General features: G+C 39.9%; 1 protein-coding gene across 2 annotated transcripts in view; it reads left to right on the top strand.

The window, feature by feature from the left end:
* Positions 1-17462: 17462 nt before the first annotated feature.
* Positions 17463-27476, top strand: part of mnat1 (MNAT1 component of CDK activating kinase) — a 140610-nt gene continuing 130596 nt past the window's right edge. The window contains exon 1 of one of the 2 annotated variants that reach the window (XM_048600373.1): positions 17463-17681. In XM_048600373.1, the coding sequence (XP_048456330.1) occupies positions 17593-17681 (89 nt within the window). In that variant the 5' untranslated portion in view covers positions 17463-17592. The remainder of the gene's footprint in view (positions 17682-27476) is intronic. The other variant, XM_048600372.1, reaches the window with a different exon arrangement.

Below are 27476 nucleotides of genomic sequence, written 5' to 3' on the forward strand. Positions count from 1 at the left end.
CTGGGATCAGGACAATTAAGATGGATCTGTGTCTTTCTCGTTAAAATAATGTCTATGGTGTGGTCGTGGCATCTAAAGATGTTTGTTGTGGTGAGGTTTATTGCATGAAATTTGAAAATAGCTTTGAATGTTGCTAAGAGTTTTCTGGAAGTGGAAAATATCTCAGTGGTTTATTTAAAATCTTTGACTAACACTAAACTGAGAGATTTAGCAGATAAATGGAAGGTAGAAGTAAAAGTAGAAGCTCATAAGGGTGGGAGAAAGGAAACCTGAAATTGACAAGTTGCAGCTGTGGTGAGCGAAGATATCATTAGAAATATTTTAAAAAATGATTTGAACTAGAAAAAGAGAAAAAAAAACAAAAACAGAGAAAACGGAGATAAGATAATTTGGAATGGAGAGAGAAGCAGAGAGAACTGCACTGGATGTGGAATTTGAAAAACTTGAACTCCAAAGAAATAGAGAAATTAAACAACATGAGTTGACCATTAAATACCTTACAGAAAGGAGAAGTAGAATATTTGTGGATGGAAGAGATATTAGTTTTATCGAGCAGACAGAAGGATGCCAAAGCAATAATGGGAAAAGACTGGAACCAAAAATTCATGCAAAGAAATTAACATGCTTTTGTTGTAATAAGACTAGACATACCAAAATCATTGCTGGAAATTACATTCAAGACTGATTGCAGTGGTAGGAAAATTTAAGGTGTTTTCAGAAAAGAAGAATCAAGAAAGGAAATAAGTCCTAAAGTTTTAGCATTTTGGAAAGAAAACATGTTTCGTTGGGATATTCTAAGAAGGGAATGATGATTTAGGACAGTTGCAAAATCATTTATAGAGACTGACAAGGAAAAAAATTGCTCAAGGTTTTGATTATTTGATCTCAAAAAGGGAGATATTCACTTAACGTTTCAAATTAAGGATGTAAATCAATAAGGATATTGAGAGACACTGGAGCAAGTTGGTCATTAATGTTGGCTGATGATACCATTTTCCAGAGGGGTTGTTAAAGGAGAAAACATTAATTGGAGGTCTTCATAGAGTTTACAAACCAGCGTCATAATACAGAGTTGGATTAAAGAGTGACTTGTAAAGTGCAGAAGTGGTAGTTGGAATAGTGAAACAAATTGACTTGATCTTATTTTGAAAAATGGTCTGGCAGGTTCAAAAATATTGGCTTCACCAAGTGTGGTAGAACAAGCAGTGGAGGTAAAAGAAACTGAATGTTACAATAAGGACATCCTGGATTGTTTCCTGACTGTGTTGCAACAAATGTCACAGACACTTGATCTGTGACACATAAATCAGAAAAGAAGAAAAGTCTATGGAACAGGAAGTTGATTTGGAAATCCAGTTATGGGATACAGTTTTTAAAAATTTAACTAAAAAGAATAAAGGCAAAGAGAATAAGGTTCCTTATTTAAAAGAAATCAACAGATTTGCATTAGAGTTACACCAAACAGACTACTCAGAAATTTCCTCAGAAAACAATACCAAAGTGTTATTACTTGAAAAATAAAGTCTTAATAAGGAAATGGGGACCATCTCAAATACCGAGCAATGAGGAATGGGCCGTGGTCCATAGATAGTCATGCTATCTGAGTATGGTTATGAAATTTTATAAGTAGCTCACAAACTTTCAATGGCAGATTACTTAGGTATTAGGAAGTCACAGGCTAAAACATTGAAATATTTTATTGGCCAGGATTACATAAACCAGAAAAAGGAATAACAACATGACTTCTTCAAAAGATCAGTTGATAACAATCGTGCATAATTGGGCTATATAAATATTACAGTTACTGCCAGCTGAACATCTGTAGAGAGAGTCACACATTTAAAACAGAGATGAGAATGAATTTCTTCTCTAAAAGGCTTGTGAATCTGTGAAATTTTTTACTGCAGAGGTCTATTGAGGCTAGTTGTTGGTATATTGAATGCTAAAAAAGACAGATTTTTAATTAGTAAGCTAATCAAGGGTTATTGAGAAAAGCAAGGAAAGTGTAGTTGAGGATTATCTGATCAGCCATGATCTCATTGAATAGTGGAGCAGACTCAATGAGCTGAATGTCCTACTTCTGCTCCTATGTCTTATGGTCTTATAGACTTATTCTATGAAGCTCCTCCTTTGCTGATCCCAAGTGAAATTTCTAGATAGCTCTTTGCAAGATCGTTTATAGCTTGATTTGCAAAGTAACACTATATATGTTGTTTAACCAGAAATAATTCAATGGAAATGTCTCGTTGCCTAATCCTTATTGAAATATTTGCCTTTCATTTCCTGATTAAGATCTATAGTTGTTTTAATTGAAGCAGAGTGCAAAGCTGGTTTGCTCTTTTGCTTTGCTCTTCTGTCCTTTTATTGGTCCTTCCTTTTCTTCTGTGTTAATTTGTTTTCATAGTTATAACCCCATTAATCATTGGTGCTGCATTTGGGACTGTGTCTTTAACAAAGAAAGGCTTAATTTTTTTTAATCGTTCAGGGGATGAGGACATTGCTGACTAGGCAGCATTTATTGCCTATCCCTATTTGCCCAGAGGGCAGTTAAGAGTCAACCACATTGCTGTGGGTTTGGAGTCACATGTAAGCCAGACCAGGTAAGGATGGCAGTTTCCTTCCCTAAAGGATATTAGTGAACCAGATGGGGTTTTCCAACAATCAACAACAGTTTCATGGTTATCATTAAACTCTTAATTCCAGTTTTTATTTGTTAAATTCAAATTCCATCATCTGCCATGGCAGGATTCGAACCCAGGTCATCAGAACAAGAGGGGGAGGTCTCAGCAGAGGTTATTAAGGTTTCTAGAACAACTAATAGGACAAAGAGTATGGAAAGGGTCTGCAATGTAAATTCAGGTACAATAGATAAGGAGACAATTATGAGAAGGGGGCAGATAACCTAGGACTGAGGTGTTGTACTTAAATGCACGCAGCATACGAAACAAGGTAAATAATCTTGTAGTGCAGACTGAAATTGACAGGTACGAAGCTGTGGGTATCATAGAGACATGGCTGCAAGAGGATCAGGGCTGGGGAATAAATATCTAAAGGTACATGTCCCATTGAAAGGACATTTTTTAATGAATATTTCTCCTCAGTGTTTACTGAGGAAAGAATCATGGGTGCTAAGGAAATAAGGGAAACAAGTGGGAATGTTTTGGTCCACAGACGCATTACCAGAGAGGAGGTGTTTGCAGCCTTAAAGCGCATTAAGGTGAATAAATCCCCTGCGCCTGATCAAATCCATCATCGGATGTTATGGGAGGCTAGTGAAGAAATTGCAGAGGCCCTTGCAGAGGTTTTTGCTTCATCTTTAGCCACTGATAAAGTTCCGCAAGACTGGAGGGCGGCTTCTTCAAGAAGAACCTGAGGGTCAACTTCTTCATGCAGAGAGTGGTGTGTATATGGAATGGGCTGCCAGAGAAAGTGATTGAGGCAGGTACAATAGCAACATTTAAAAAACATTTGGATAAGTAAACGGATGAGAAGTGTTTAGAGGGAATTGGAATTAGAGCGGGCAATTGGAACTAGCTGAGTAGGCACCATTGTCAGCACGGACCAGCCTGGGCTGAAGGGCCTGTTTCCATGCTGTATTACTATATGACTCTATGACAGGCAGATCAACAGAGGCGGTGGGATTGTGTTGTTAGGAAGAAATGAAAATAAATTGATAGCAAGAAGTGATATGGAGTTGGAAGGTATAGAATCTGTGTGGGTTGAGTTGAAGAACTGCAAAGGAAAAAGACCCTGTTTGAAATTGTTAACAGGCCTTCAAGCAGTAGTCAGGATGTGGGGAAGAAAATAAGTTAGGAGGGAGAAAAGGCATGCAAGAAAGGCACTATTACCATGATCATGGAGGGTACTTCAATATACAGGTGGACTGGGAAAATCAGATTGGTAGGGATCTCAAGAAAAGGAATTTGTGGAATGTCTGAGATTTTCTTTGGAGCAGATTCTGGCAGAGTCCAGTAGGTACAGGCAACTCTGGATGTTCTGACGTGTAAAGAAGCAGATTTAATAGGGAGTTTAAGGTGAAGGAACCCCTCAGGGATAGTGACCATAATATGATAGAATATGCCTTGCTGTTTGAGAGGGAGAAGGTGGAATTGGATGTGATGGTATTACAGTTGAGAAAAGACACGAGGGAGAAGCTGGCCAGACTTGATTGGACGGGGAGCCTAACAGAGAAGACAGTGGTACAGCAATGGCAGGAGTTTCTGGGGGTAATTCAGGAGGCACAACAGAAATTCATTGCAAGGAAGGAGAAACATGCTATGGGTGGATGAGGCAAGGGAAGTCAAGGACAACATAAAAGCAAAATACAAGGCATACAATGTAGTGAAGATTAGTGGGAAGCCAAAAGATTAGGAAGCTTTTAAATACCAGCAGAAGACAATTGAAGAAGCAATAAAGGGTGAGAAGATGAAATATGAGAGTAAGTTAGTGAGTAATATAAAAGAAGATTGCAAGGCTTTCTTTAGATATCTAAAAGGTAAGAGATAGGCAAGAGTGGACACTGGACCTCTGGAAAATGAAGCTGGAGGAGTAATACTGGGGAAACATAGAAATGGCAGAGGACCTGAATAGATACCTGACATCAGTTTTCACAGTGGAAGGTACTACCAACATACCAGAACTTCAAGAGTGTCAGGGGACAGAGTGAGTGTCATGGCCAGCATTGAGGAGAAGGTGCTGGGGAAGCTGAAAGGTCTGAAGGTGGATAAATCACCTGGACCAAATGGACTATGGTCTCGAGTTCTGAAGAAAATAGCTGAGGAGATTGTAGAGGCTTAGTTAGTGATCTTTCAGGAATCACTGGAGTCAGGGAGGGTTCCAGAGGAAAATAGTGAATTTAACACTCCTGTTTAAGAAGAGAGGGAGGCAGAAGGCAGGAAACTATAGGCTTTTAGTCTGACATTGTTCGTCATGCCTGACAAAACTTTTAAAATTCTTTGATGAGGTAACAAGCAAGTGGACATGATCTATTTGGATTTCCAAAGGCCTTTGACAAGGTGGCACACAGGAGGCTGCTAAATAAGTTTAGAACCTATGGTGTTAGGGACAAGGAACCATCGTGGATAGAGAATTGGCTGATTGGAAGAAGGCAGAAGGAATATTTTCAGGACGGCAGCTGGCAACAAGTTGAGTTCCGCAGGGTCAGTGCTGAGTACAACTATTGACGTCATCTATTAACAATCTGGTTGAAGGAACTGACGGCATTGTTGCTAAGTTTGCAGATGATACAAAGACAGGTGGAGGGGCGGGTATTGTTGAGGAAGCTTGGAGGCTGTAGAAGGACCTGGACAGGCTAGGAGAGTGGGCAAATAAATGATAGATGGAATACAATGTGAGAAAATGCAAGTTATGCACTTTCATAGGAAGAATAGAGGCACAGTCTATTTTCTAAATAGGAAAAGGCTTCAGAAATCTGAAGCACAAAGGGATTTGGGAGTATTAGTTCGGGATTCTCTTTAGATTAACATGCAGGTTCAGTTGGCAGTTAGGAAGGCAACATTAGCATTCATTTGAAGAAGCCTTGAAAATAAGAGTATGTCCTGCTGAGGCTGTATAAGGCTCTGGTCAGACCAAATTTGGAATATTGTGAGCAATTTTTGGCCCTGTATCAAAGGAAGGATCTGCTAGCATTGGAGGGGGTCCAGAGGAGGTTTTCAAGAATGACCCTGGGGCTGAAGAGCTTGTCACATTTCTTTTAGGACTCTGGGTCTGTACTTGAAGAAGGAGAAGGAATCTAATTGAAACTTTCAGAATACTGAGAGGCCAGGATAGTGTCAATACATAGGTAGGAAAAGGGATGGGGACGTAAGGCAGAAATTCAAGGAGCGAGGGTGGAAGCTTAGAGCTAGAACAAACAGAGTTGTTATCTCTGGTTTGTTGCCCGTGCCACGTGCTAGTGAGGCGAAGAATAGGGAGAGAGAGCAGTTGAACATGTGGCTACAGGGATGGTGCAGGAGGGAGGGATTCAGATACCTGGATAATTGGGGCTCATTCTGGGGTAGGTGGGACCTCTACAAACGGGATGGTCTACACCTGAACCAGAGGGGTACCAATATCCTGGGGGGGAAATTTGCTAATGCTCTTCGGGAGGGTTTAAACTAATTCAGCAGGGGGATGGGAACCTGAATTGTAGCTCCAGTGTACAGGAGGTTAAGAGTAGTGAGGTCATAAATAAGGTTTCAAGGTCGCAGGAGTATACCGGCAGGCAGGAAGGTGATTTGAAGTGTGTCTACTTCAATGCCAGGAGCATCCGGAATAAGGTGGGTGAACTTGCAGCATGGGTTGGTACCTGGGACTTCGATGTTGTGGCCATTTCGGAGACATGGATAGAGCAGGGACAGGAATGGTTGTTGCAGGTTCCGGGGTTTAGATGTTTCAGTAAGATCAGGGAAGGTGGTAAAAGAGGGGGAGGTGTGGCATTGTTATTTAAGGACAGTATTACGGTGGCAGAAAGGACGTTTGATGACAACTCGTCTACAGAGGTAGTATGGGCTGAGGTTAGAACCAGGAAAGGAGAGGTCACCCTGTTGGGAGTTTTCTACAGGCCTCTGAAAAGTTCCAGAGATGTAGAGGAAAAGATTGCAAAGATGATTCTGGATAGGAGCGAAAGTAACAGGGTAGTTGTTATGGAGGACTTTAACTTTCCAAATATTGACTGGAAACGCTATAGTTCGAGTACTTTAGATGGGTCAGTTTTTGTCCAATGTGTGCAGGAGGGTTTCCTGACACAGTATGTAGATAGTCCAACAAGAGGCGAGGCCACATTGGATGTGGTACTGGGTAATGAACCAGGCCAGGTGTTAGATTTGGAGGTAGGTGAGCACTTTGGTGATAGTGACCACAATTCGGTTACGTTTACTTTAGCGATGGAAAGGGATAGGGTTATACCGCAGGGCAAGAGTTATAGCTGGGGGAAAGGCAATTATGAGGCGATTAGGCAAGATTTAGGATGCATAGGATGGAGAAGGAAACTGCAGGGGCTGGGCACAATTGAAATGTGGAGCTTGTTCAAGGAACAGCTACTACGTGTCCTTGAGAAGTATGTACCTGTCAGGCAGGGAGGAAGTGGTCGAGCGAGGGAACCGTGGTTTACTAAAGAAGTTGAATCTCTTGTCAAGAGGAAGGAGGCTTATGTAGAGATGGGCGTGAAGGCTCAGTTAGGGTGCTTGAGAGTTACAAGTTAGCCAGGAAGGACCTAAAGAGAGAGCTAAGAAGAGCCAGGAGGGGACATGAGAAGCCTTTAGCAGGTAGGATCAAGGAAAATCCTAAAGCTTTCTATAGGTATGTCAGGAATAAAAGAATGACTAGAGTAAGATTGGGGCCGGTCAAGGACAGTAGTGGGAAGTTGTGCGTGGAGTCCGAAGAGATAGGAGAGGTGCTAAATGAATATTTTTTGTCAGTATTCACACAGGAAAAAGACAATGTTGTCGAGGAGAATACTGAGATACAGCCTATTAGACGAGACGGGATTGAGGTTCATAAGGAGGAGGTGTTAGCAATTCTGGAAGGTGTGAAAATAGATAAGTCCCCTGGGCCAGATGGGATTTATCCTAGGATTCTCTGGGAAGCTAGAGAGGAGATTGCAGAGCCTTTGGCTTTGATCTTTATGTCGTCATTGTCTTCAGGAATAGTGCCAGAAGACTGGAGACTAGCAAATGTTGTCCCCTTGTTCAAGAAAGGGAGTAGAGACAACCCTGGTAATTATAGACCAGTGAGCCTTACTTCGATTGTGGGTAAAGTGTTGGAAAGGATTATAAGAGATAGGATTTATAATCATCTAGAAAGGAATAATTTGATCAGGGATAGTCAACACGGTTTTGTGAAGGGTAGGTCGTGCCTCACAAACCTTATTGAGTTCTTTGAGAAGGTGACCAAACAGGTGGATGAGGGTAAAGCGGTTGATGTGGTGTATATGGATTTCAGTAAAGCGTTTGATAAGGTTCCCCATGGTAGGCTATTGCAGAAAATATGGAGGCATGGGATTGAGGGTGATTTAGCGGTTTGGATCAGAAATTGGCTAGCTGTAAGAAGACAGAGGGTGGTGGTTGATGGGAAATGTTCATCCTGGAGTTCAGTTACTAGTGGTGTACCTCAAGGATCTGTTTTGGGGCCACTGCTGTTTGTCATTTTTATAAATGACCTGGATGAGGGCGTAGAAGGATGGGTTAGTAAATTTGCGGATGACACCAAAGTGGGTGGAGTTGTGGATAGTGCGGAAGGATGTTGCAGGTTACAGAGGGACATAGATAAGCTGCAGAGCTGGGCTGAGAGGTGGCAAATGGAGTTTAATGCGGAAAAGTGTGAGGTGATTCACTTTGGAAGGAGTAACAGGAATACAGAGTACTGGGCTAATGGTAAGATTCTTGGTAGTGTGGATGAGCAGAGAGATCTCGGTGTCCATGTGCATAGATCACTGAAAGTTGCCACCCAGGTTGATAGCGTTGTTAAGAAGGTGTACGGTATGTTAGGTTTTATTGGTAGAGGGATTGAGTTTCAGAGCCATGAGGTCATGTTGCAGCTGTACAAAACTCTGGTGTGGCCGCACTTGGAGTATTGCGTACAGTTCTGGTCACCGCATTATAGGAAGGATGTGGAAGCATTGGAAAGGGTGCAGAGGAGATTTACCAGGATGTTGCCTGGTATGGAGGGAAGGTCTTATGAGGAAAGGCTGAGGGTCTTGAGGCTGTTTTCGTTAGAGAGAAGAAGGTTAAGAGGTGACTTGATAGAGTCATACAAGATGATCAGAGGATTAGATAGGATGGACAGTGGGAGCCTTTTTCCTCGGATGGTGATGGCTAGCATGAGGGGACATAACTTTAAATTGAGGGTTGATAGATATAGGACAGATGTCAGAGGTAGGTTCTTTACTCAGAGAGTAGTAAGGGCGTGGAATGCCCTGCCTGCAAAAGTAGTAGACTCACCAACTTTAAGGGCATTTAAATGGTCATTGGATAAACATATGGATGATAATGGAATAGTTTAGGTTAGATGGGCTTCGGATTGGTTTCACAGGTCGGCGCAACATCGAGGGCCAAAGGGCCTGTACTGCGCTGTAATGTTCTATGTTCTATGTTCTTTGCAGAAAAGATGTTTCTACTAGTAGGAGAGGCTCCATTGAAAGGCAGGGTAGACTTAATGGACCAAATGGTCTCTTTCAACTCCTACATTCACGAGAGATCACAGGCAAAAAGTAACATACTATGACATCATGTCACTGCCAATCATGTAAAGTGTTCCCTTCTCCCCAGTTGTGCTCACAATGAAAAATCTTTCATCGGAGTCTGGACTTCCAAGAGCTCAAAATCCACCTCAATTCCTGCTGTTCTGACATGGTCAATAAATAAACATGTAGTAGAAAATGTTCCCGCCTAACATAGTTATATAATCATTGAAATAAGCTGTTGACCTTTCAAAATAATGTGTGTAAGAATATCTTGAACAGTTTGACTGTTATCAATGTTTAATATATGAGGAACTCTACACTTAATAAAGTAATCAAAAATAAGTAAAAGTCTAAAATAGTCCATCCTTTTGTGCAAAGTTGAATTATGTTTTTAAAAGAAGGCTTAATCAGACTGTCATATTGGAAAGGTCATTACTTGGTGTTATATGATTGATGTCTTGACATTTGCAGCACATCATATACCAATAGATCCAGATTACTTGTTATCGGGACTTCACAGTCCTCTCCATTTGAGCACTTTAATTTTATTTGGATTGTTCTGCTTGGTTCATGGCACATTTGAGCAAATTTTAAAGCTGATCACACGTACGAGGATGATCTCATGCTGAATCACATTGTCCCGCTCAGGCCATGAGATTTCTTCCAGCAGAGATCCCACATCTTGCATGATGACTTTGGGCTGACTTTGCAGTTGGCTGCGAAGCAACTGATCTTGCTGCTGAACTTGGAAGAAAGCTGCCCAAAAAGATGTGATCTCTGTGGTTCAAGCCTCCCCTTAGCTGCCAGCAGTCTAGATTAGGTGCCAAGTGAAAGGAATCCACTTGCATCCATCATCAGTAATATTACCAGCTGAGTAATCACATTCTCAAAGGCCACAAACTAGCAAGGTAATTTAGTTTTTCAGACAGTGAAATTAATTATGATTACTTTAGCATACACATTTACAAAAAATAAACACATTTTTATAAAAAAATAAAAAAATTAAAACTTTAATTTTTTTTGGTTAATTGGAGAATATTAACATTCTACAACTATAAAATTAACATTTCATGACCAGTGAGGGTGTTCAGCATTAATTATGGAATGGGTACAATGTCACAAATCTAATTACACCTCATTCAACAAGGTAGGGGTAGTTCTCCAAGGCTTTTTACAGCAAGACGAACAGTATCAAAAAAAGAAGTTTGATGAATGCACTGATTGGTTTGGGATTGCCATCTTGTAGGGAGGAAAGGGATAATCTTAACTTCTTGGTTTCTGTATTATTCATGCATGTGCTGACCACTGAAGTTGCTGACAGCTTCAGCGGAGTAACGATGGCTACCAGTTTTGTTGTTATTACCATCACAAAATCTGGGCTATTGTCTGTTGGCACCATCCAGGCCTCCTGTGTGTCTGTTTCGGCACCTTCCTGTTATTGTAAGTGGAACAGAACCTGCTTAGTCCTGCCTTCACTTCCTCCAAGACTTTCTCCACTTCATAGATTAGACGTTTTCTTGTTTGGGGAAAGTACAAAATCCTCTCATTGCCAGCAAGGAATTACAGTAGTTGAATGGCACCCCATATTAAGTGGTGCATTCAGTTTTAAATAGGTAGAGGCTCTGCTGAATTCCCATCCTCCAACTGACAGGCTTTCCACTAATTAAATTAAAAACAAGTTTGATTGTCAATATAGTGCAGATTTCAGAGTGACAACACCGGGCAGGTGGCCAGGTAAAGTAGGTCTTCTGTCTCTGCATTTCAGTTTGACATGTATGGAAGTGAAAATATAGCTTTAAATATTTAGTTGAGACAACATTTGACTTTTCCACTGGAAAAAGTAAATAATAGATTGTTTAGTATTCAAATATAAACAAAATCTGCAGCAGCTGTATAATCAGTACAATCTACAATTATGGAAAAGAGACAATGAAAAGCTTTTTCTTTGTCCCCTTTTCACACACCTGCAGACAACCTAGCTAAACTCTCAAACTTAGTAAACTTTACCTAAATAAAACTTCCTATGTATACCCTGTAGGTATTCTTCAAATAATTTGGAAAAAAAAGTCGATGATGAAGACAAATCATGCCTTTTCCTCATCTGGGCATTATGACCAACAAAAAGTGGGTGTTTTGGAAAGATTATAAAAGAGATTGAAATGTGATTTGATGACAAGTAAGTGGCCTGATAATTAAGGCAGTAGACAGGCATGAGGGGAAAAAATGCGACAGTATAACACCAACATGGGTTTTTCAAACAGGACTCTTAATATAACAGCATGAAATTACTCACAATGAATTGCAGAAAGGTGTTTTTCTTGGACAAGCCTGTTACAAACGTGTGTCATTGAGACTTGCTTGACTGTACCAGTTTCCGTGAAAGAACTGATATCTTTCTTTTTTGGGCATTGATTCATGTGGCTCCATCGTACAAATACATTTGCATAATTCGCACTGGAACATTTGGCAGGGACAAAATATTTGTACTTTCTGAAGGTGGACTGAAAAATATATTTTGTGATACAAGGCTTAATACAAGACAGTGGAAAAATTTATGGTTTATCAGTTTGGCTAATCCAATTGATGTCATTTCTTTGCATGATAACATAAGCATGATGAGAATATCATGCTTTCTTGATTTAAGCTGTTTGTTAAATTTTTGTTTTCCATTCTCATTATTGTATCTTGGGGAAAACCATTGTTGTTTCAAACCATTCTGTTTCAAATGAAAGCCTCTCTTGTTCACAGCCAATAGGATTGAAGATTTTCTAAATTAATGGCCATAGTTTATTTTTCAATTGTTGAGTTTATTTAACAGATTGCTTTTTACATTCTATTAGGAAGCAATATTAAAGTTAACTGAATACCATCTTGATTCCTTTTGACTCTAATCAATTTTTTGATTTGTATAATTCATTACATTTTAAAATAATTCAAATCCTTCCTGTGGAAAGGTAATCATGATGTGAAATCCTGAAACGTGGCATGGTGTTTATATCTTCTAGGGAATAAAATGAGGCCCAGTCTTTGTAATGACTGAATAAATTACATTTTATTCTTTGTGAATAGGCAATCTTGTGAATAGGGCCATAGACATTTGCTCAATATATATGCTTGATACTGAAATAGGATATATCAAAACTAAATGTCTGATAATGCTGCACTGATCTGCTCACTGTTTATAATGCAAATATATGAACGGCAATCATCCTTGATTCTGAAAGGTGCCCAGTCAACCTCAGGTTGCCCAGGCAGGGGAATTTGAGTAACAGGTAAAGCTAGTTCTCTAATGTTGCTACATTACAGCAAACATGCTTGGTGTTCACCACAAACTGGATGCTACTGTAAACCAAAAAGACATTCTGCCCACCACACGAATGTCTAATGCAGCATATGAGTTTCAGTGCCAGTGTGATGCCAAGTATGCAGACCAAACTTCCCAGTACCTAGCAAACTGTATCAAATAGCATGGTCCTTTGACTGTCTGATGTGAACAGCACACTGACTACACTCAAGCAGGTAGTGCTTGCAGAACTCTGGACCAACATTGAATGTGTTTCTTCTATTAGACAACAATTAATAAATGGTCCCCACTGCACTACGAATTGGATCAGTGTCTTACATAAGATTATTGGTCTGGCTTGCAATATAATTCTTTTCATGTGTGCCAGAAGTTGCATTTATTCATAAGGCTGTGTTTTTTATAGGCAGAAAGAATGTCTTCACAACTTACACCTTTCACTGAATAAAAGGCTAGAGAGAGAGTGTCAATCCCTGCTGCTTACCCATGACAACTCCCAAACCAACGAGAGTTGATTTGCCTAGTTTGAGCTAGTTTGAATTGAGAGTTTGAATTTAATAAGTTAAGTAAGATTGACAATTAACAGTTCCTGCTGCATTCCAAACTAACTTTTACTCAACAAATCAGCAGCCTGTTATATAAACTGTTTCCTTTCTAAAGTTAGTTTTCCTATCTTTTAGTTCTGATGCTTTGACTTCATTTCTCTTTTCTAGCAATGATTAACTTATGTTGAATATTTTTATTAAATGAAATTCTGGGATTGCTACTGATGGGGAATTTAATTGCATTATTCTATCCGTTGTTTGCTACAATCATAAATACCAGTTCTTTGTTTTAAATAGCAACTCAATTGACAATATAGTTAGCTTTTAACCTTCACTGCTCTTCAAGAGGAGAATTCACATTAACACAGTATGCATTTGTATATGTATATACAGAGAATCATTCACTGCCATTTCCATCACCTCCAACAGGATGCCACCACCAGACACATATTCCCCTCCCCTGTCAGCCTTGTGCAAGGACTTTTCCCTCCAGGACACCCTGGTCCACTCCTCCTTCACTCCCAACTGCCACAGTCACATGCACCTTCCCCTGCGACCACAGAAAGTGTAACACTTGCCAGTTCACTTCCTCCCTCCTCCGTATCCAGGGTCCAAACACACCTTCCAGGGGAAGCAGCACTTTTCCTGCACTTCTAGTCTACTGCATTCGCTGCTCACAATGTGGTGTCTTCTACAGTGGGGAAATGAAGTGTAGACTGGGTGATCGCTTCACAGAACACCTGCAAGTCAAATTAGGCCACAAACATTGTGTTTTTATGTCATTCTCCTCTTAATTGGTTTCCTGAATTTTATGGAGCATTTATAATTCAAACCTAACTACATCTGCAACTGTATAATTAGCAGTGTAAGCTTTCTCCTGCTTTTTGACACACAGGTATAAAGCCACTGTATGAGTATTTTTACCTCTTTAAAGCTTTGAAATTCTTCCTTCAGCTTTTCTAGGAGTTGCGAGGTCATGTTGTGGCTGTACAGGACTTTGGTTAGGCCACTTTTGGAGCACTACGTGCAATTCTGGTCTCTCTGCTATAGGTAGGATGTTGTGAAACTTGAAAGGGTTCAGAAAAGATTTACAATGGTGTTGCCAGAGTTGGAGCATTTGAGCTGTAGGAAGAGGCTGAATAAGCTGGGGATATTTTCCCTGGAGCATCCAAGGCCGAGGGGTGATCTTATAGAGGTTTATAAAATCATGAGGGGCAGGATAAGGTGAATAGACAAGGTCGTTTCCCCAGGGTAGGGGAATTCAAAACTAGAATGCATACATTTAAGGTGAGAGGGGAAATATTTAAAAGGGACCTAAGAAGCAACTCTTTCACACAGAGAGTGGTGCGTGTATGGAATGAGCTGCCAGAGGAAGTGGTGCAGGCTGGTACAATTACAACATTTGAAAGGCATCTGGATGGGTGTGTAATTAGGAATGGTTTAGACGGATATGGGTCAAATGCTGGGACCAGATTCATTTTGGATATCTGGTCGGCATGGACGAGTTGGACCAAAGGATCTGTTTCCATGCTGTACAGCTCAAAGACTGTATGACTCCTAAAATAATTCTTAGAAATAAATAAAGCAATTTGACAAAACCTAAGACATTTCATTTGGCTAGCTAAACGCTACTGAATTACCCTAGGAAACTGAACACAGTGCAAATGTTCACCATAGATTTACTTTCAGTTAACTTTGTTCTGACTGAAAATATCAAGTCTATTTTGAGATTAGCTGAGGCCTTCAAGTAAAAACATTTAATGTTGGTATTAAGGAAATTAATAGATTTTTACAGATACAGTTAATCATATTTTTGTGAAATGTATAAACATTATATATTGTTGTTAAGGTCTTATTTTGGAGATAATTACATCAAAGCTTAATGAGGGTGCAGAGGAAAATCCCAAGCATGCTACCAGGGATAGACAAATACAATTCTGTAAGGAGGACTCGAGAACAACAATGACCTGCATTCATATAACACCCATAACATGGTAAAATATCCCAAAGGTGATTCTCAGCTATGTTATTAAACAAAACTTGACATCAAGATACATTAGGAGATATTGGAGCAGCTGACTGAAAATCCTGATAAAATGCATTTCATGTAGAAGCCTAAAGGAAAGGAGGTAGACAGGAATGTGAGTTTTAGGGAGCAAATTCAAAAGCTTAAAGTCTAGGCTGGTGAAGGCATGATGGACATTGATGTAGTGATGAACATCAGGAAGAGGAAGAGATTAGAATGGAGGAGTGTAGGATTTAAGAGGTTATAATGATGGAGAAGTGCAGGACTTTGTAGGGATTTTAAAATTGAGGTGTTTACATAAGTCATTGATCACGGCAATGATGAGTCAATATGATTTGGTGAAACTTGTGATGGAGGCAGCTAAGTTTTGGGTGACCAAGAGAGAAGCTGGGATTATTTTTCATTTATCCTTAAAGGTAGATTTAATAGAGTTATACTGCATAAAACAGGCCCTTTGGCCCACTATGTCTATGCTAACCAATAAACACCAAACTACAGCAATTCCTTTAACCTGCTGTGGTCCATAGCCTCCTCTGCCTTGACATTTTAAGTACTCTTCCAGGTGCTTCTTAGTTGTTGTGAGATCATCTGCTTCCACTACTCTTTCAGGCAGCACATTCCATGTATCTAGCACCCTCCTGGTGAAAAACATTTTTCTCAGATTTGCTGTAAACTACTCACTCCTCACCTCAACTTGTGCCCTCTGGCCTTAGACACATCTGTCATGAAGAAATTATTCTCACAATCTACCCTGTCTATGCCTGTCATAATTTTGTATACCTCAATTTAAATCCTCATCAGCCCCCACTGACTATGGAAAAAAAAAACCCAGCCTATCCAATCCTTACTCATAACAGATTTTTCAGCCCAGGCAGCATCTTGTGAATCTCCTCTACACCCACTCCAGATGCTCAAAATTCTTGAAAAAAAAATGTTTTGATAGAGCAAGTAATAGATCAGTAACCGAGGACACAGATTAATTAATAAATGAATTGAAGCTTAAGCTGTTCTGGTGTCCAGTTAATTGCCTGAAAAGGAGAAGGAAACAGATTCAAATTTTAAATGATAACTGTTACATATATATATCTATATATTTCAGGGCTTTGGCGAAAGTGAAAGCGGAGAAATTAATATATCATTTTTGAAGTACAGGCACAGACATGATGGACCAAATAGTATTTTTCTGTGTTGTAGGATTCTATGATCAGAAATTTTAGATGCAAGAAAGAAATCCACATTTATCAGTGTGCTTTACGACTCCATCAACAAATTCTGTCTAAATATGAATTTAGTTTTCCATTTGTAACATTGATGAGCTTGTTATAGAGTCATACAGCATGGAAACAGACTCTTCAGTCCAACTCGTCCATGCCAACTCAATTTCCCAAACTAATCGAGTCCCACTTGCCTGTGTTTGGCCCATATCCCTCTCAACCTTTCCTATTCATGTACCTATCTAAACGTCTTTTAAATGTTGTAACTGCACCTGCGTCTATCACTTCCTCTGACAATTCATTCCGCGTACCAGCACAAACCACTGTTTATGTGAAAAAATTGCTTCTCAGATCCTTTCTTTGGACCTGCCTCCTTGCTTTGCCCTGTACACCATCAGACAATAAGGATGCTAAATGAAGAGAGAATGTTGACACGCAAATTCAATGCATAATACACTGATATAAACTATGACACAAAAAGTAAGTTTTGTGGAGAATAACTTTGACTATGCAAATTTAATCATTATACGTATTTACACATTATGTAAATATAGCAGGAACCAACTGGTTCTATTTTTAACGTGTAAAATAATCCAATATAAAAAAAACTCATTGAATCACGAAATATGTAGACGTTGATCAAGCAAAATGTTTCCCTGTTATATGCATAAATGTGGCTCATATCTCTTACCAAATCTTGCCCTTTTAGCCCTGAATATTTTCGTGTATATAATTTATAATAATTTTTGTGTTCTGATGAAGGGTCGCTGGAACCGATACGCTGACTCTGCTTTCTCTCCACTGTTGCTGCCAGACCTGCTCAGTTTCTCCAGCAATTTCTGCTTTTGGACAGCGGCAGGAAATGCGCAAATTTTATAAAATCGATTTGAATTGGTTTAATTAAGTATTCAAAAGAACCTCGCAGCATCGGATAAATCTCTACTTAGTGAGTAAACATAAATGCATTCAACAGTGTTTATATTTGTTCTGGTGACAGCCATTGAAAACATAAAAATATCATACCTATGAAATAATGACAACCGCAGCTTTAAGCTGTCATGGAGAAATTAATAAGTACAAAAAAATCATCTTTTTTTCCCCTCAATAGGCAATACTTCTGCGGTGTAACACAGCAGCTGGGAATTTGCAGGATTACAGAGCAGCTATTGTTCATCTTCTCATTCCCACCGCTGTCAGGGTTATGCTCCACCCGTGTCCTCCCCTTTGTCTTCCGCCAGCTCAGTGAAGCCGGACTCTTTGTGCAGTGCTTGGTGTAGCGGCGGGACACATGTGCTTGCCGCGCTGTTTCCAAGAGACCTGTCAGGATGGATGATCAGAGATGTCCTCGCTGTAAAACCACGAAATACCGCAACCCTTCGCTGAAACTGATGGTGAACGTGTGCGGACATACATTGTGAGTGATGCATTATAATTTTAGGAAATGATGGGGCACATTATGGGAGTTTCGTGTACATTCTCCTTGTACGTTGCAAATTAAGTGATTCATTGTCGACCGTAGCCTTTTCCCCTCTTCTTCTTTGCTGGACGGTTGGAGACTATGTTAAACCTGGCTGCCAGGAACCTGCATTAACATCATTTCAGTCTCAACCGCATTGAGTCTACATGCAAGTAATAAAAAGAAACATACGACGGTGGAAACATGAAACAAAACTTGGAATTGCATAGTAACACGGTTCGCTTTTTTTGGTCAGAGATAAGTAGGAACTGCCGATGCTGGAGTCAGAGATAACACAGTGTGGAGCTGGAGGAACACAACAGGCCAGGCAGCATCAGAGAAGCAGGAAAGCTGACGTTTCGGGTCAGGACCCTTCTTCAGAAATGGGCCATTTTTCTGAAGAAGGGTCCCGACCCGAAACGTCAGTTTTCCTGCTTCTCTGATGCTGCCTGGCCTGTTGTGTTCCTCCAGCTCCACACTGTGTTATCTCTGTTTTGTTTTTTTCCCTTTTGGCAGTTACAGAATATATTGGAGTGTTTTCATCATTTTGGGTTTCTTGGTGTTGGCACTCAAAACAAGCAAACAAACAACCAACCACTCTTTTGCCTGAGATGTTAGCCCATTATATTCTCTTTATAAATACTAATCAAACGATACTCGTTGCCAGCAATTTCAGCTTCCGCCAGGTTTGAATTCTTGGAAAGCAGCTTCCCCGAATACAGGACCCTGAGTTTATTTCATTAAATTTTCTTCTCTTTGAGTAGCTGGCTCAAGATCCATGAACAAACTCAGTTTTGATGTGGGTTTGGGAGTTGAGTTAAATAATAAAGGTAAACTTGCCATAATCCTAGCAAACTATAAGCCTGCCCTTTTTCATTAGTGGGAGGTGACTGGTGGTAATCTTAGGCAAGGGGAGAGGTTGAGAAGGAGAGAGTTCTTCATGCTGGTGCTGGAATTTAACTCACACTGTTAACATCACTCAGCATTGCAAGCCAGTCGCCCAGCCAATTGGGCTAACCCCCAATCTCTAGCATGACCTTGCAATATTGGCGAAGGAACAAATACGAGAGAAATCCAATTTCATCTTTTACCTACAAATTTATCTTTTGACAGACGCAGTTACCAATGATAGTACTGACATGAGTACCAACTGCAGAGTTATTATGGAGATGAAGTCCCTTCTTCATATTGAGGACGCTCTTCATTATACTGTTACTTTATGTTTTGTATTACATTGTATTAGCATTCTAAATTGGACAAAGTCAGAACAGCTCAAAACTGAGCATACTGTGAGACAGTGGGCATCAGAATTGCATTCCCCAACAATATGTAACTTCATAACTGGACATATTCCACATTCTCCTATTATTGTCAAGGTATGGGCCAATTCTGATTCAGTGAGGAGTGTCAAAGATGACCCCATAAACAACAGTAGGTGTGCCAGCCTGTTGGAGCTACAACATGAGACTACACACATGCTAAACACCATTCTGAATACAGAGCTTAACAATCTCAACCAATGGATCAGTTCAAAACTTTGCAATCCTATCATATCTAGTCATGAATGGTGGTGGATGATGAAGTAACTAATTGAAGCCCAGAATATATGTGCAACTGAGAAGATAATCTGAATTGATGACCCATCTTGGCCATCTCATGAGGATCCACCATTGCAGAAGTAAGTCATTAGCTTAGTTTAATTCACTGCATATAATAGCTTCATCTTTCCCTCGCTCTTTCATCAGCTGGAAAATTCTGGTGTTTTGTCCTACCTGCCTTCTGATAGGAATATATTTGACTCTATTCTAATAAACTCCTCCTTAAAAGCAGCCTGTTGTTCTGTTACAGTTTTGCCTGCTAAGTTTTGATTACAATTTACCAAATTAATTCTCCACTGATGTCGGCCATTCCCCAATTATTTATACTCGTTCTTTTTCCATAGTCAACCAAAAATTTATGATACTTTGATTGCTGTCACTTAACTATATCTTCACTGACACTTGGTTCTAATTTCTTAGGACCAGATCTAACAATGCCTCCTTAGTCTTGGGGGAAACACACTGGAAAATTCTCCTGAATACACTGGGAACTCTTGCCCCTTTCTGCCTTTTAATTGCCCAAATGCAGCCTGGAATAGTAATAATGTCCCCTTTATAATTACCCTATATATCTATCACCTCTGTAATTTTGTTGCAAGTTGGTTCCTCTATATCCTTCCTACAGAGCAACGGAATATACCCAACAATGTAATGGCGCTTCTGTGGTTTCTTAGCTCTAACCAAATAGATATTGTCTCTTGAACCCTCCTGTTCAGCATTGTGCTGCTCTGTTTGCTTCCATTTTACTAGGCCTCCTCCTTTCTTCCTTTCCCAAACTTTCCTGAACACCTTGTATCCAAGGATATTGAGTCCTCAGTCCTGATTTTTTTGAACCAGGCCACCATTATTACCATGACATCATGCGTCCTTGTGGCAATCTGCACTTATAGCTCACTAATGTTAATTACCTCACCCCACACCTACATTGTAACTCTAATTTATACCTTAGAAACATTGAAGCTGGTGTAGGTCATTTGGCCGTTCGAGATTGCTCTGCCATTCAATACGATCATGGCTGATCAGCCAACTCTATACCTGCTTTATTTCCATATCTTTTGATCCCTTTTGTCCCAATAACTATATCTAACGCTACCTTGAAAATATTCAATATTTTGGCCTCAACCGCTTCCTGCTTCTAGGAATTCCATTGGCTTGCTGCTCACTAGATGAAGAAAGTTCTGCTGCTCTTGGTCCTTATCCCATTTATCCCACGTCTCTACTCTATGATCCCCGGTTCTGGACTTCCCTGGAACATCTTTCTTGCATTTACCCTGTCTAGTACTTTTAGAATTTTGCAGGTTTCTATGATATCCCCGCCTCATTCTTCTAAACTTCAGTGAATGTAGTCCCAACCAATCCAGTCTCTCTTCATATGTAATTTCTGCCATCGTGCTCCTGTACTCGAATTTCCTGGCTATGAACGCCAGCATATCATTTGCTGCCTTCATCACCTTCTACACCTGCATCCTTATCCTGGTTTTGTTGCACTCCCTTTTTCGCAATCTGTCACAATTCAGACTAGCTATCTTATTACATTGTTTGTTACTGTAATCCACCTAAAACTTTAATTTTTTCTGGTCTTGCAGTATCCATTTCCCACTTTTCTATGCCCCTTGGATTTTGCTCTCTAATGTTCCCAATGGCTCTGATGCTCCCTCTCCAGTTAGTTTAAATATCCTCCAACTGCACAAGTAAATCACTCCCCAAGTACAGTTGATCCAGCACTGTTCGAGTGCAACCTGTCCAGGCTGCATAGGTCCTATATTCCAGGAAGCTAGAGATTTCCCACTTGCACCATATCTCTAACCACCCATTCAGTTGCTCCATCTTCCTAGTTCCCTACTGTGTAGCATATGGCACAAAGAATAATTCAGGGACTACTATCTTTAAGGTGTTGTTTGCCACTTTGTTTCCAAACTCCTTAAACTTGGAGGCCCCGTACCCCATCCTTCTTTCCAATCTATATCATTTGCACTACATTGGACTATGTCTGCTAGGTGTTTAATTTCTTCCCCTTGGATATCCTTGATCCTGGTGCCAGAATATGTCTGACTAATTTATTATAGGTTTTTCCAGGAATTTCAATGAGAGTGGATCGAGGAGAATCAGTAGATGTGTTTTATTTGGACTCCCACTGTCGTTTGACAAGGTACCTCACAAAAGGTTGCCATGGGATAAGAGCTCACAGTGTTGGAGTTAATATATTGGAATAGATAGAGAATTGGGTCATGGGCAGGGAACAGCGAGTGGGGATAAGTGGTTCTTTTTCAGGTTGGCCACCTGTGACCATTGAGATTCCATAGGAATCATTGCTGGGACCCCAACTGTTTACAATATGCATTAATGACTTAGAGATTGGAAGTGAATGTACTGTAGTCAAGTTTGCAGATGACACAGAAATAAGTGTAAAGGCAAGTTGCGAGTGAGATACAAATAATTTAAAAAAAATATTTATTCATTCATGTCATGTGGTCAGCACCAGCTAGGCCAGCATTTATTGTCCATCTCTAGTTGCCCAGAGAGTAGTTGAGAGTCAACCACATTGCTGTGGGTCGAAAGTCACATGTAGGCCAGACCAGGTAAGGATGGCAGTTTCCTTCCCTAAAGGACATTAGTGAACCAGATGGGTTCACTGTCATCATCGGGCTCTTAATTCCATATTTTTTTAAAATTGAATTCAAAGTCCCCCATTTGCCATGGTGGGATTTGAACCCAGGTTCCAGAACATTACCTGGGTCTCTGGATTGATAGTCCAGTGAGAATACCACTAGGCTATCACCTCCCCTGAAATAATCTACAGAGAGATAGTGATAGCTTAAGTAAGTGGCTAAAATAATGACAAAGTGGTGTATAATGTGGGAAGATGTGAACTTGTTCATTTTGAAAGGGGCAATAAAAGAACAGTATAATTTAAATGGAGAAAAAAAGCTGGAGAAAGCGGCAACACAAAGAGATTTGGGAGTACTTGTGAAAAACGCAGAAAGCTAGCACACAGATGCATCTGGGATACAGGAAGGCTAATGGAATGTTGGCCCTTATTTCAAGGGGTTTGGAGTAGAAGAGTAGGGAAATCTTACTGCAACCTTACAAGGTATTGGTGATATCACATCTGGAGTATTGTGAGCAGTTTGGTTCCCTCGTTTAAAAAACACATTATTTTGTTGGAGACAGTAAAGAAAAGTTTACTTGGATGATCCCTGGTAAGGAAGGATTGTCTTTGGAGCAAAGTTTAAACAGGTCAGGACTCTACACATTGGAATTTAGAAAACGTATAAGATTCTTAAGGGGTTTAACACAGTAAATGCTCACAGCTTGTTTCCATACATGGGGGATTCTAGGATGAGTGAACAACCTCAAAATTAAGGGGTGCCATGAGATGAGGAATTTTTTCTCTGAAGAGTGAGAGTCTTTGGAACTCTCCTACAGAGAGCTGTGGGGCAGAGTACTTGTGTATGTTTGAGGCTAAAGTAGATAGATGCTTGATCAGTAGGGGAATCGAGGATTATGGGAAAGGACAGGAAAGTGGATGTGTGGAGTGTTGGATCAGCCATAATCCTGTTCAATGGTGGAACAGGATTGAGGGGCCAAATAGCCTACTCCTGTTTCTATTTCTTATGGTCTTGTGATCAGAAGGCAACAAACAATGTGGAACCATGTTTGGTGCTGTAGCTTTGCCTATCTATACCCTTGCTTATAGAATAGCCTATGACTGTTGCTTTCCCAATCTTCCTTCTGCCCATCACCTAACCATTTCTGAAGAAGGGTCTAGGCCCAAAACGTCAGCTTTCCTGCTCCTCTGATGCTGCTTGGCCTGCTGTGTTCATCCAGCTCTACACCTTGGTATCTCAGATTCTCCAGCATCTGCAGTTCCTGCTATCTCTGAAACAATTTTAACCGCACTGCGGAGCCTCTTCTAAGGATGCCTACCTTGAAGAAGTTACCCTCCTCCCTCCGGAAAAACCTCAGTGGATCTATCTCCCACTGCGACTCTCTTGTAATCTCTTCGGCCTTGAAACTGCTCGACCACGTCCTGAAGCAAACCAGGTACTACAGCCACATTGCCTTTCTTAGTACCTGCCTACGGAACCGGATCATCCTCAATGGACTACAGTCCACATTCAGGCCTTCCCAATTTGGCCCCAACCGTGACAGTGTCTACATTCAGAACATTGAGATCCTTCAAAAACGTTTCTCCCTGCGACTCCTGAAACCATTTCTGAAGAAGGGTCTAGGCCCAAAACGTCAGCCTTCCTGCTCCTCTGATGCTGCTTGGCCTGCAGTGTTCATCCAGCTCTACACCCTGGTATCTCAGCTAACCAAATGGTGCACTAGTCTCCGGCTGCATTTTCCTGAGGACCAATTGGTCTCATCACTCGTCAAGATAGAATGCTGTTTGGAGAGTGAAATGCTTTCCTAGGACTCCTGAACTGGTCCTCCTTTACTGCCTGGCAGTTATCCATTCCTCCTGTTTTGGCATTTTATTAAATTACAGGGTGACCATGTTTATAAATGAGCTATCCTTGGAACTCTCATAGAGCACCACAGTGATGCCAGCAGCTGCTTAGATACCCAGAGCTCATGCTGCTGGAGCTGAATCACTCTTCTTGCACATTTTTATGGTGTCAATACAGACTGATAACTTTTAAAAATAAATTTAAATTTCTAGTTATGAATTGGTTGTGCAATTTCATGTTTTAAGGGTTTTACTCTAATGAAAAGCTAAAAATGCTATTGTCTGATCAATATTTTTATAGGCACCCTTTGCTTTAATTCACAAAACAGAACCTGCCCCTTTTTAGCCTAACTAAAACATGCTTCATGAATATGCTTCACCCTGTCCTATAAGTAGGTATTCAGTTCTCTTAGAATGAGTCTGGGGGGTTCTTAGCTCTTGAAGGTTTACTTTCTCAGCGTGGGGACTCCTAATATTGGAACTTTCCTTCACAATGCATTTTTTCCCCTCAAACTTGTTCCCTAGTACAAGCTAAGAAAATCCTTGTTTCATTTCCCAATTAATTCCATCGTTTCAATTTGAAGTCAACCTCCGACTTGCATTCCTACATGGTGATTCACAGCACCTTGCCACCTATGACTATTCTTCTACTTCTGGATCATGGCAGGCTAGTCATGTCAGTGGATTTTCAGGGATATCTTCAACTCTTGCATATTCCAAGCCCATGAACTGAATGACATGGGCCTTGTATCCAGGTAGAAATGCTGATTATCTGTGACAGATTATAGAACTACTGTTTAAACCCAACATTTCCAACATTTTTCCAGAACTTGGAAACTCAGCTGCTGCCATTGTCTCCAAGTTTAAAAACCTTTTTCACCTTTTTCCCAGTAATCTAATAATGCCTTTTCCCACACTGCATATCTCTTTACGTCATTTGTATTTAGAAATCTATCAATCTCTACTTTAAATTTACTCATTGACTGAGCTTTCTCTGCCCTCTGGGCTAAAGAATGCCAAAGATTCACAACCCTCTTCAGTAAAATAAATTCTCCTCATTTTGGTCCTATGTGACTTCCTCATTACTTTGAAATTGGGTCCCTGGTTTTGGATTTCTGAGCAGTGGAAACATTTTGTCTGCGTCTATTGGGCAAATAATCAATCCTTTAAGTATTTGTAGATTTCAATGAAACCTGCAAATCATCCCTCAATCTTTGGAGCTCAAGAGAAAGCAGGCCATCTTCATAGGACAGTAAATTTTACGTTACAAAAAAAATTGAGCTTATTCACCTTGCTATCCTTTCCGTAGATTTCATTTAGCAGTACTAGTCGTTGAATTCTTGTGTGGCTGCAATCTATTGTAGGATAAGGGTGGTAATTCCAACTCTGTCACACAATTCAGTATATTTCTTAAGAAACTAATATTTAGGTAATTGGTATGTATGTGACCCTGTAATGAGTAGTGTTCAGTACCTGTGAGTCAATTACAAAGCAGCAATTCAGAGAAACATAAATTGAACATTGTATTTTTGGATTTGATAACATTTTCATTTTGATTGAATAGTAGCTTTTAAAATATCTTTTAAGCTATATTAAAATAACTTGCCAATTAATGGTTATTTTTGAGCCCATCTTCCCCGCTACTCCTCATAAACTAGTTTTTGTTTTTCTCCTGTATATTATGTTGGGGCAATTTAATAAATCACAATTGGAAGTGACTCAGAAATGTTTTCAAATCAAATATATGTGTTGAAACCCATCTGGAAAATAGAAGTGGAATAGTCCTTCTTTCCAACAGGTATTTCGAGAATGGTCGCACTTGTCCCAATTGACTGGAATATCAAATTTCCAGTTCTGGCTGTAAAGACTAGCATTCTAACAAACCAGATCTGTCGTTTTCATTATCCATTGAAAGCTCTCTATTATTAAAACTATCACATGCTTCTGTTTTAAATGTAAATGAAGACTAAAGTGAGAATCAATTCTTAAATATCTGGAAATATGACATTAGCTCCTCTAGGAAATAGATTGGTGAACATGGGAGCAGGCCATTCAGCCCTTCAAGCCTGTTCCACCATTCTAGATCATGGATGACCATTGACATCAGCACTGTTTGACCATGCTTTCCCTTATGCCTTGATGTTATTCATGTCTAGAATTCTGTCATTTTCGGTCTTGAATGTGCTCTATAACTGAGCTATCACAATAAAGAATTCTTTATCACAATAAAGAATAAAGACTCTGCAATAAAGAATTCAGAAGGCTCTCTGCTTCCTGAGTGAAGAAATGCACTTTTGTTTCAGTTCAAAATGATTTGCCCCTAATCTGAAGACTGGTTTTAGGCACCAGCACTACCATTACTGCCACCCACCAGCCCTGTCTTGTTTACATCTGTCATTTACAATGTAACCCCTCAAGAATTGAGTAAGTTTCAATTGGATCATCTGCCATTCTTCTTAATTGTAGAAAGTACGTATCTAACTTCCTTGGTACCTCCTCATAGGACATTCCTGCCATCCAACTAATTGGCTGGGTGAATCTCTGCTGCTCTCCGTACATGTAAACTATATTCTTCATTGGGTATGGATCCAAACTGAATGCAACATTCCAGGTGCAGTCTTGCAAGATTCTGTAAGTGGCAGGAAGACATTTTTGTTCTTGTACTCAAATCCCCTTGCAGGAAATGTTGTCATATTGTTAACCTTCCTAATTGCTTGCTGCATCTGCATGTTAGCTTTTAGTGACATCTGAACAAGGATACTCTGGTCCCTTTGGACATTAATAATTCCCAATCTCTCGCCATTTAAGGAATATTCTGTGCCTCTGTTCTGTGGTGTAAGGTGTGTTTTTTTAATACATCATTTATTTTAGATTTTGGCTTTTGAACTAATGACATGAGTGCTTTGGTCTATTTGTGTGAGGGGGATTAATGATTAGCTTGACAGTGTTCCTAGAGCCATAATTTTAACAACAAAATCTAAGAGAGAATCCCTGGAGTGATATTGGGAATTTGAGAGTTTTATTACTGATAGGGCAAACCATTGAAAAAACATTAGCTTACTTTCAGTTTAGAAGAATGAGGAATTGCTTCTATTTTGCTCAGGGAAAAAAAACCCTAACTTGGAAATTGTTTGCAGAAGTCCTTGTTGAAGTTAAATCTAATTAAAGGATAGATTATATGTATAACTTAATGTTTTAATCATTTGTGTAATGTTTAAGTGTTAAGTCTCTGCCTTGACATGTTGTCAATACTGTGTAAAACAAAATCTTGTATACCGTACGTGAGAGATCTTAAAAGTTTTCCAATGTAACATGCCCCTGTATCTTGAATTAAATCTTACTTCAATCCAGGCTAACAAAAACTGTTTACGATTCCACAAGGTTCGTCTTGTTTGTATATGATACAATCCATCAGCTCCTGCTCAAACCGGTATTGGTATAATGACTACAAACATTCAAGTAGCTTGCCAACAAATCACAAGCAGGTTGAAATTACAACTCCGTTCTCTTCCTATATATTACCAGAAGATTGTTATGTAAAGTAGGTTTCAAGCTGTGATGAAGTGCTAAACCTTTCATCTGTGTTGCACTACTTAGCTGTTCATTTACACTAATACTAACGAGGAATTAAAGCAGGCCACTTGGCCCTTCAAACCTGCTCCACCATTCAATAAGATCATGGCTGATCTGGTTTTAACCTCA

The sequence above is a fragment of the Rhincodon typus genome, chromosome 8, assembly GCF_021869965.1.
Source record: "Rhincodon typus isolate 14 chromosome 8, sRhiTyp1.1, whole genome shotgun sequence".
NCBI classification, from domain to species: Eukaryota; Metazoa; Chordata; class Chondrichthyes; order Orectolobiformes; family Rhincodontidae; genus Rhincodon; species Rhincodon typus.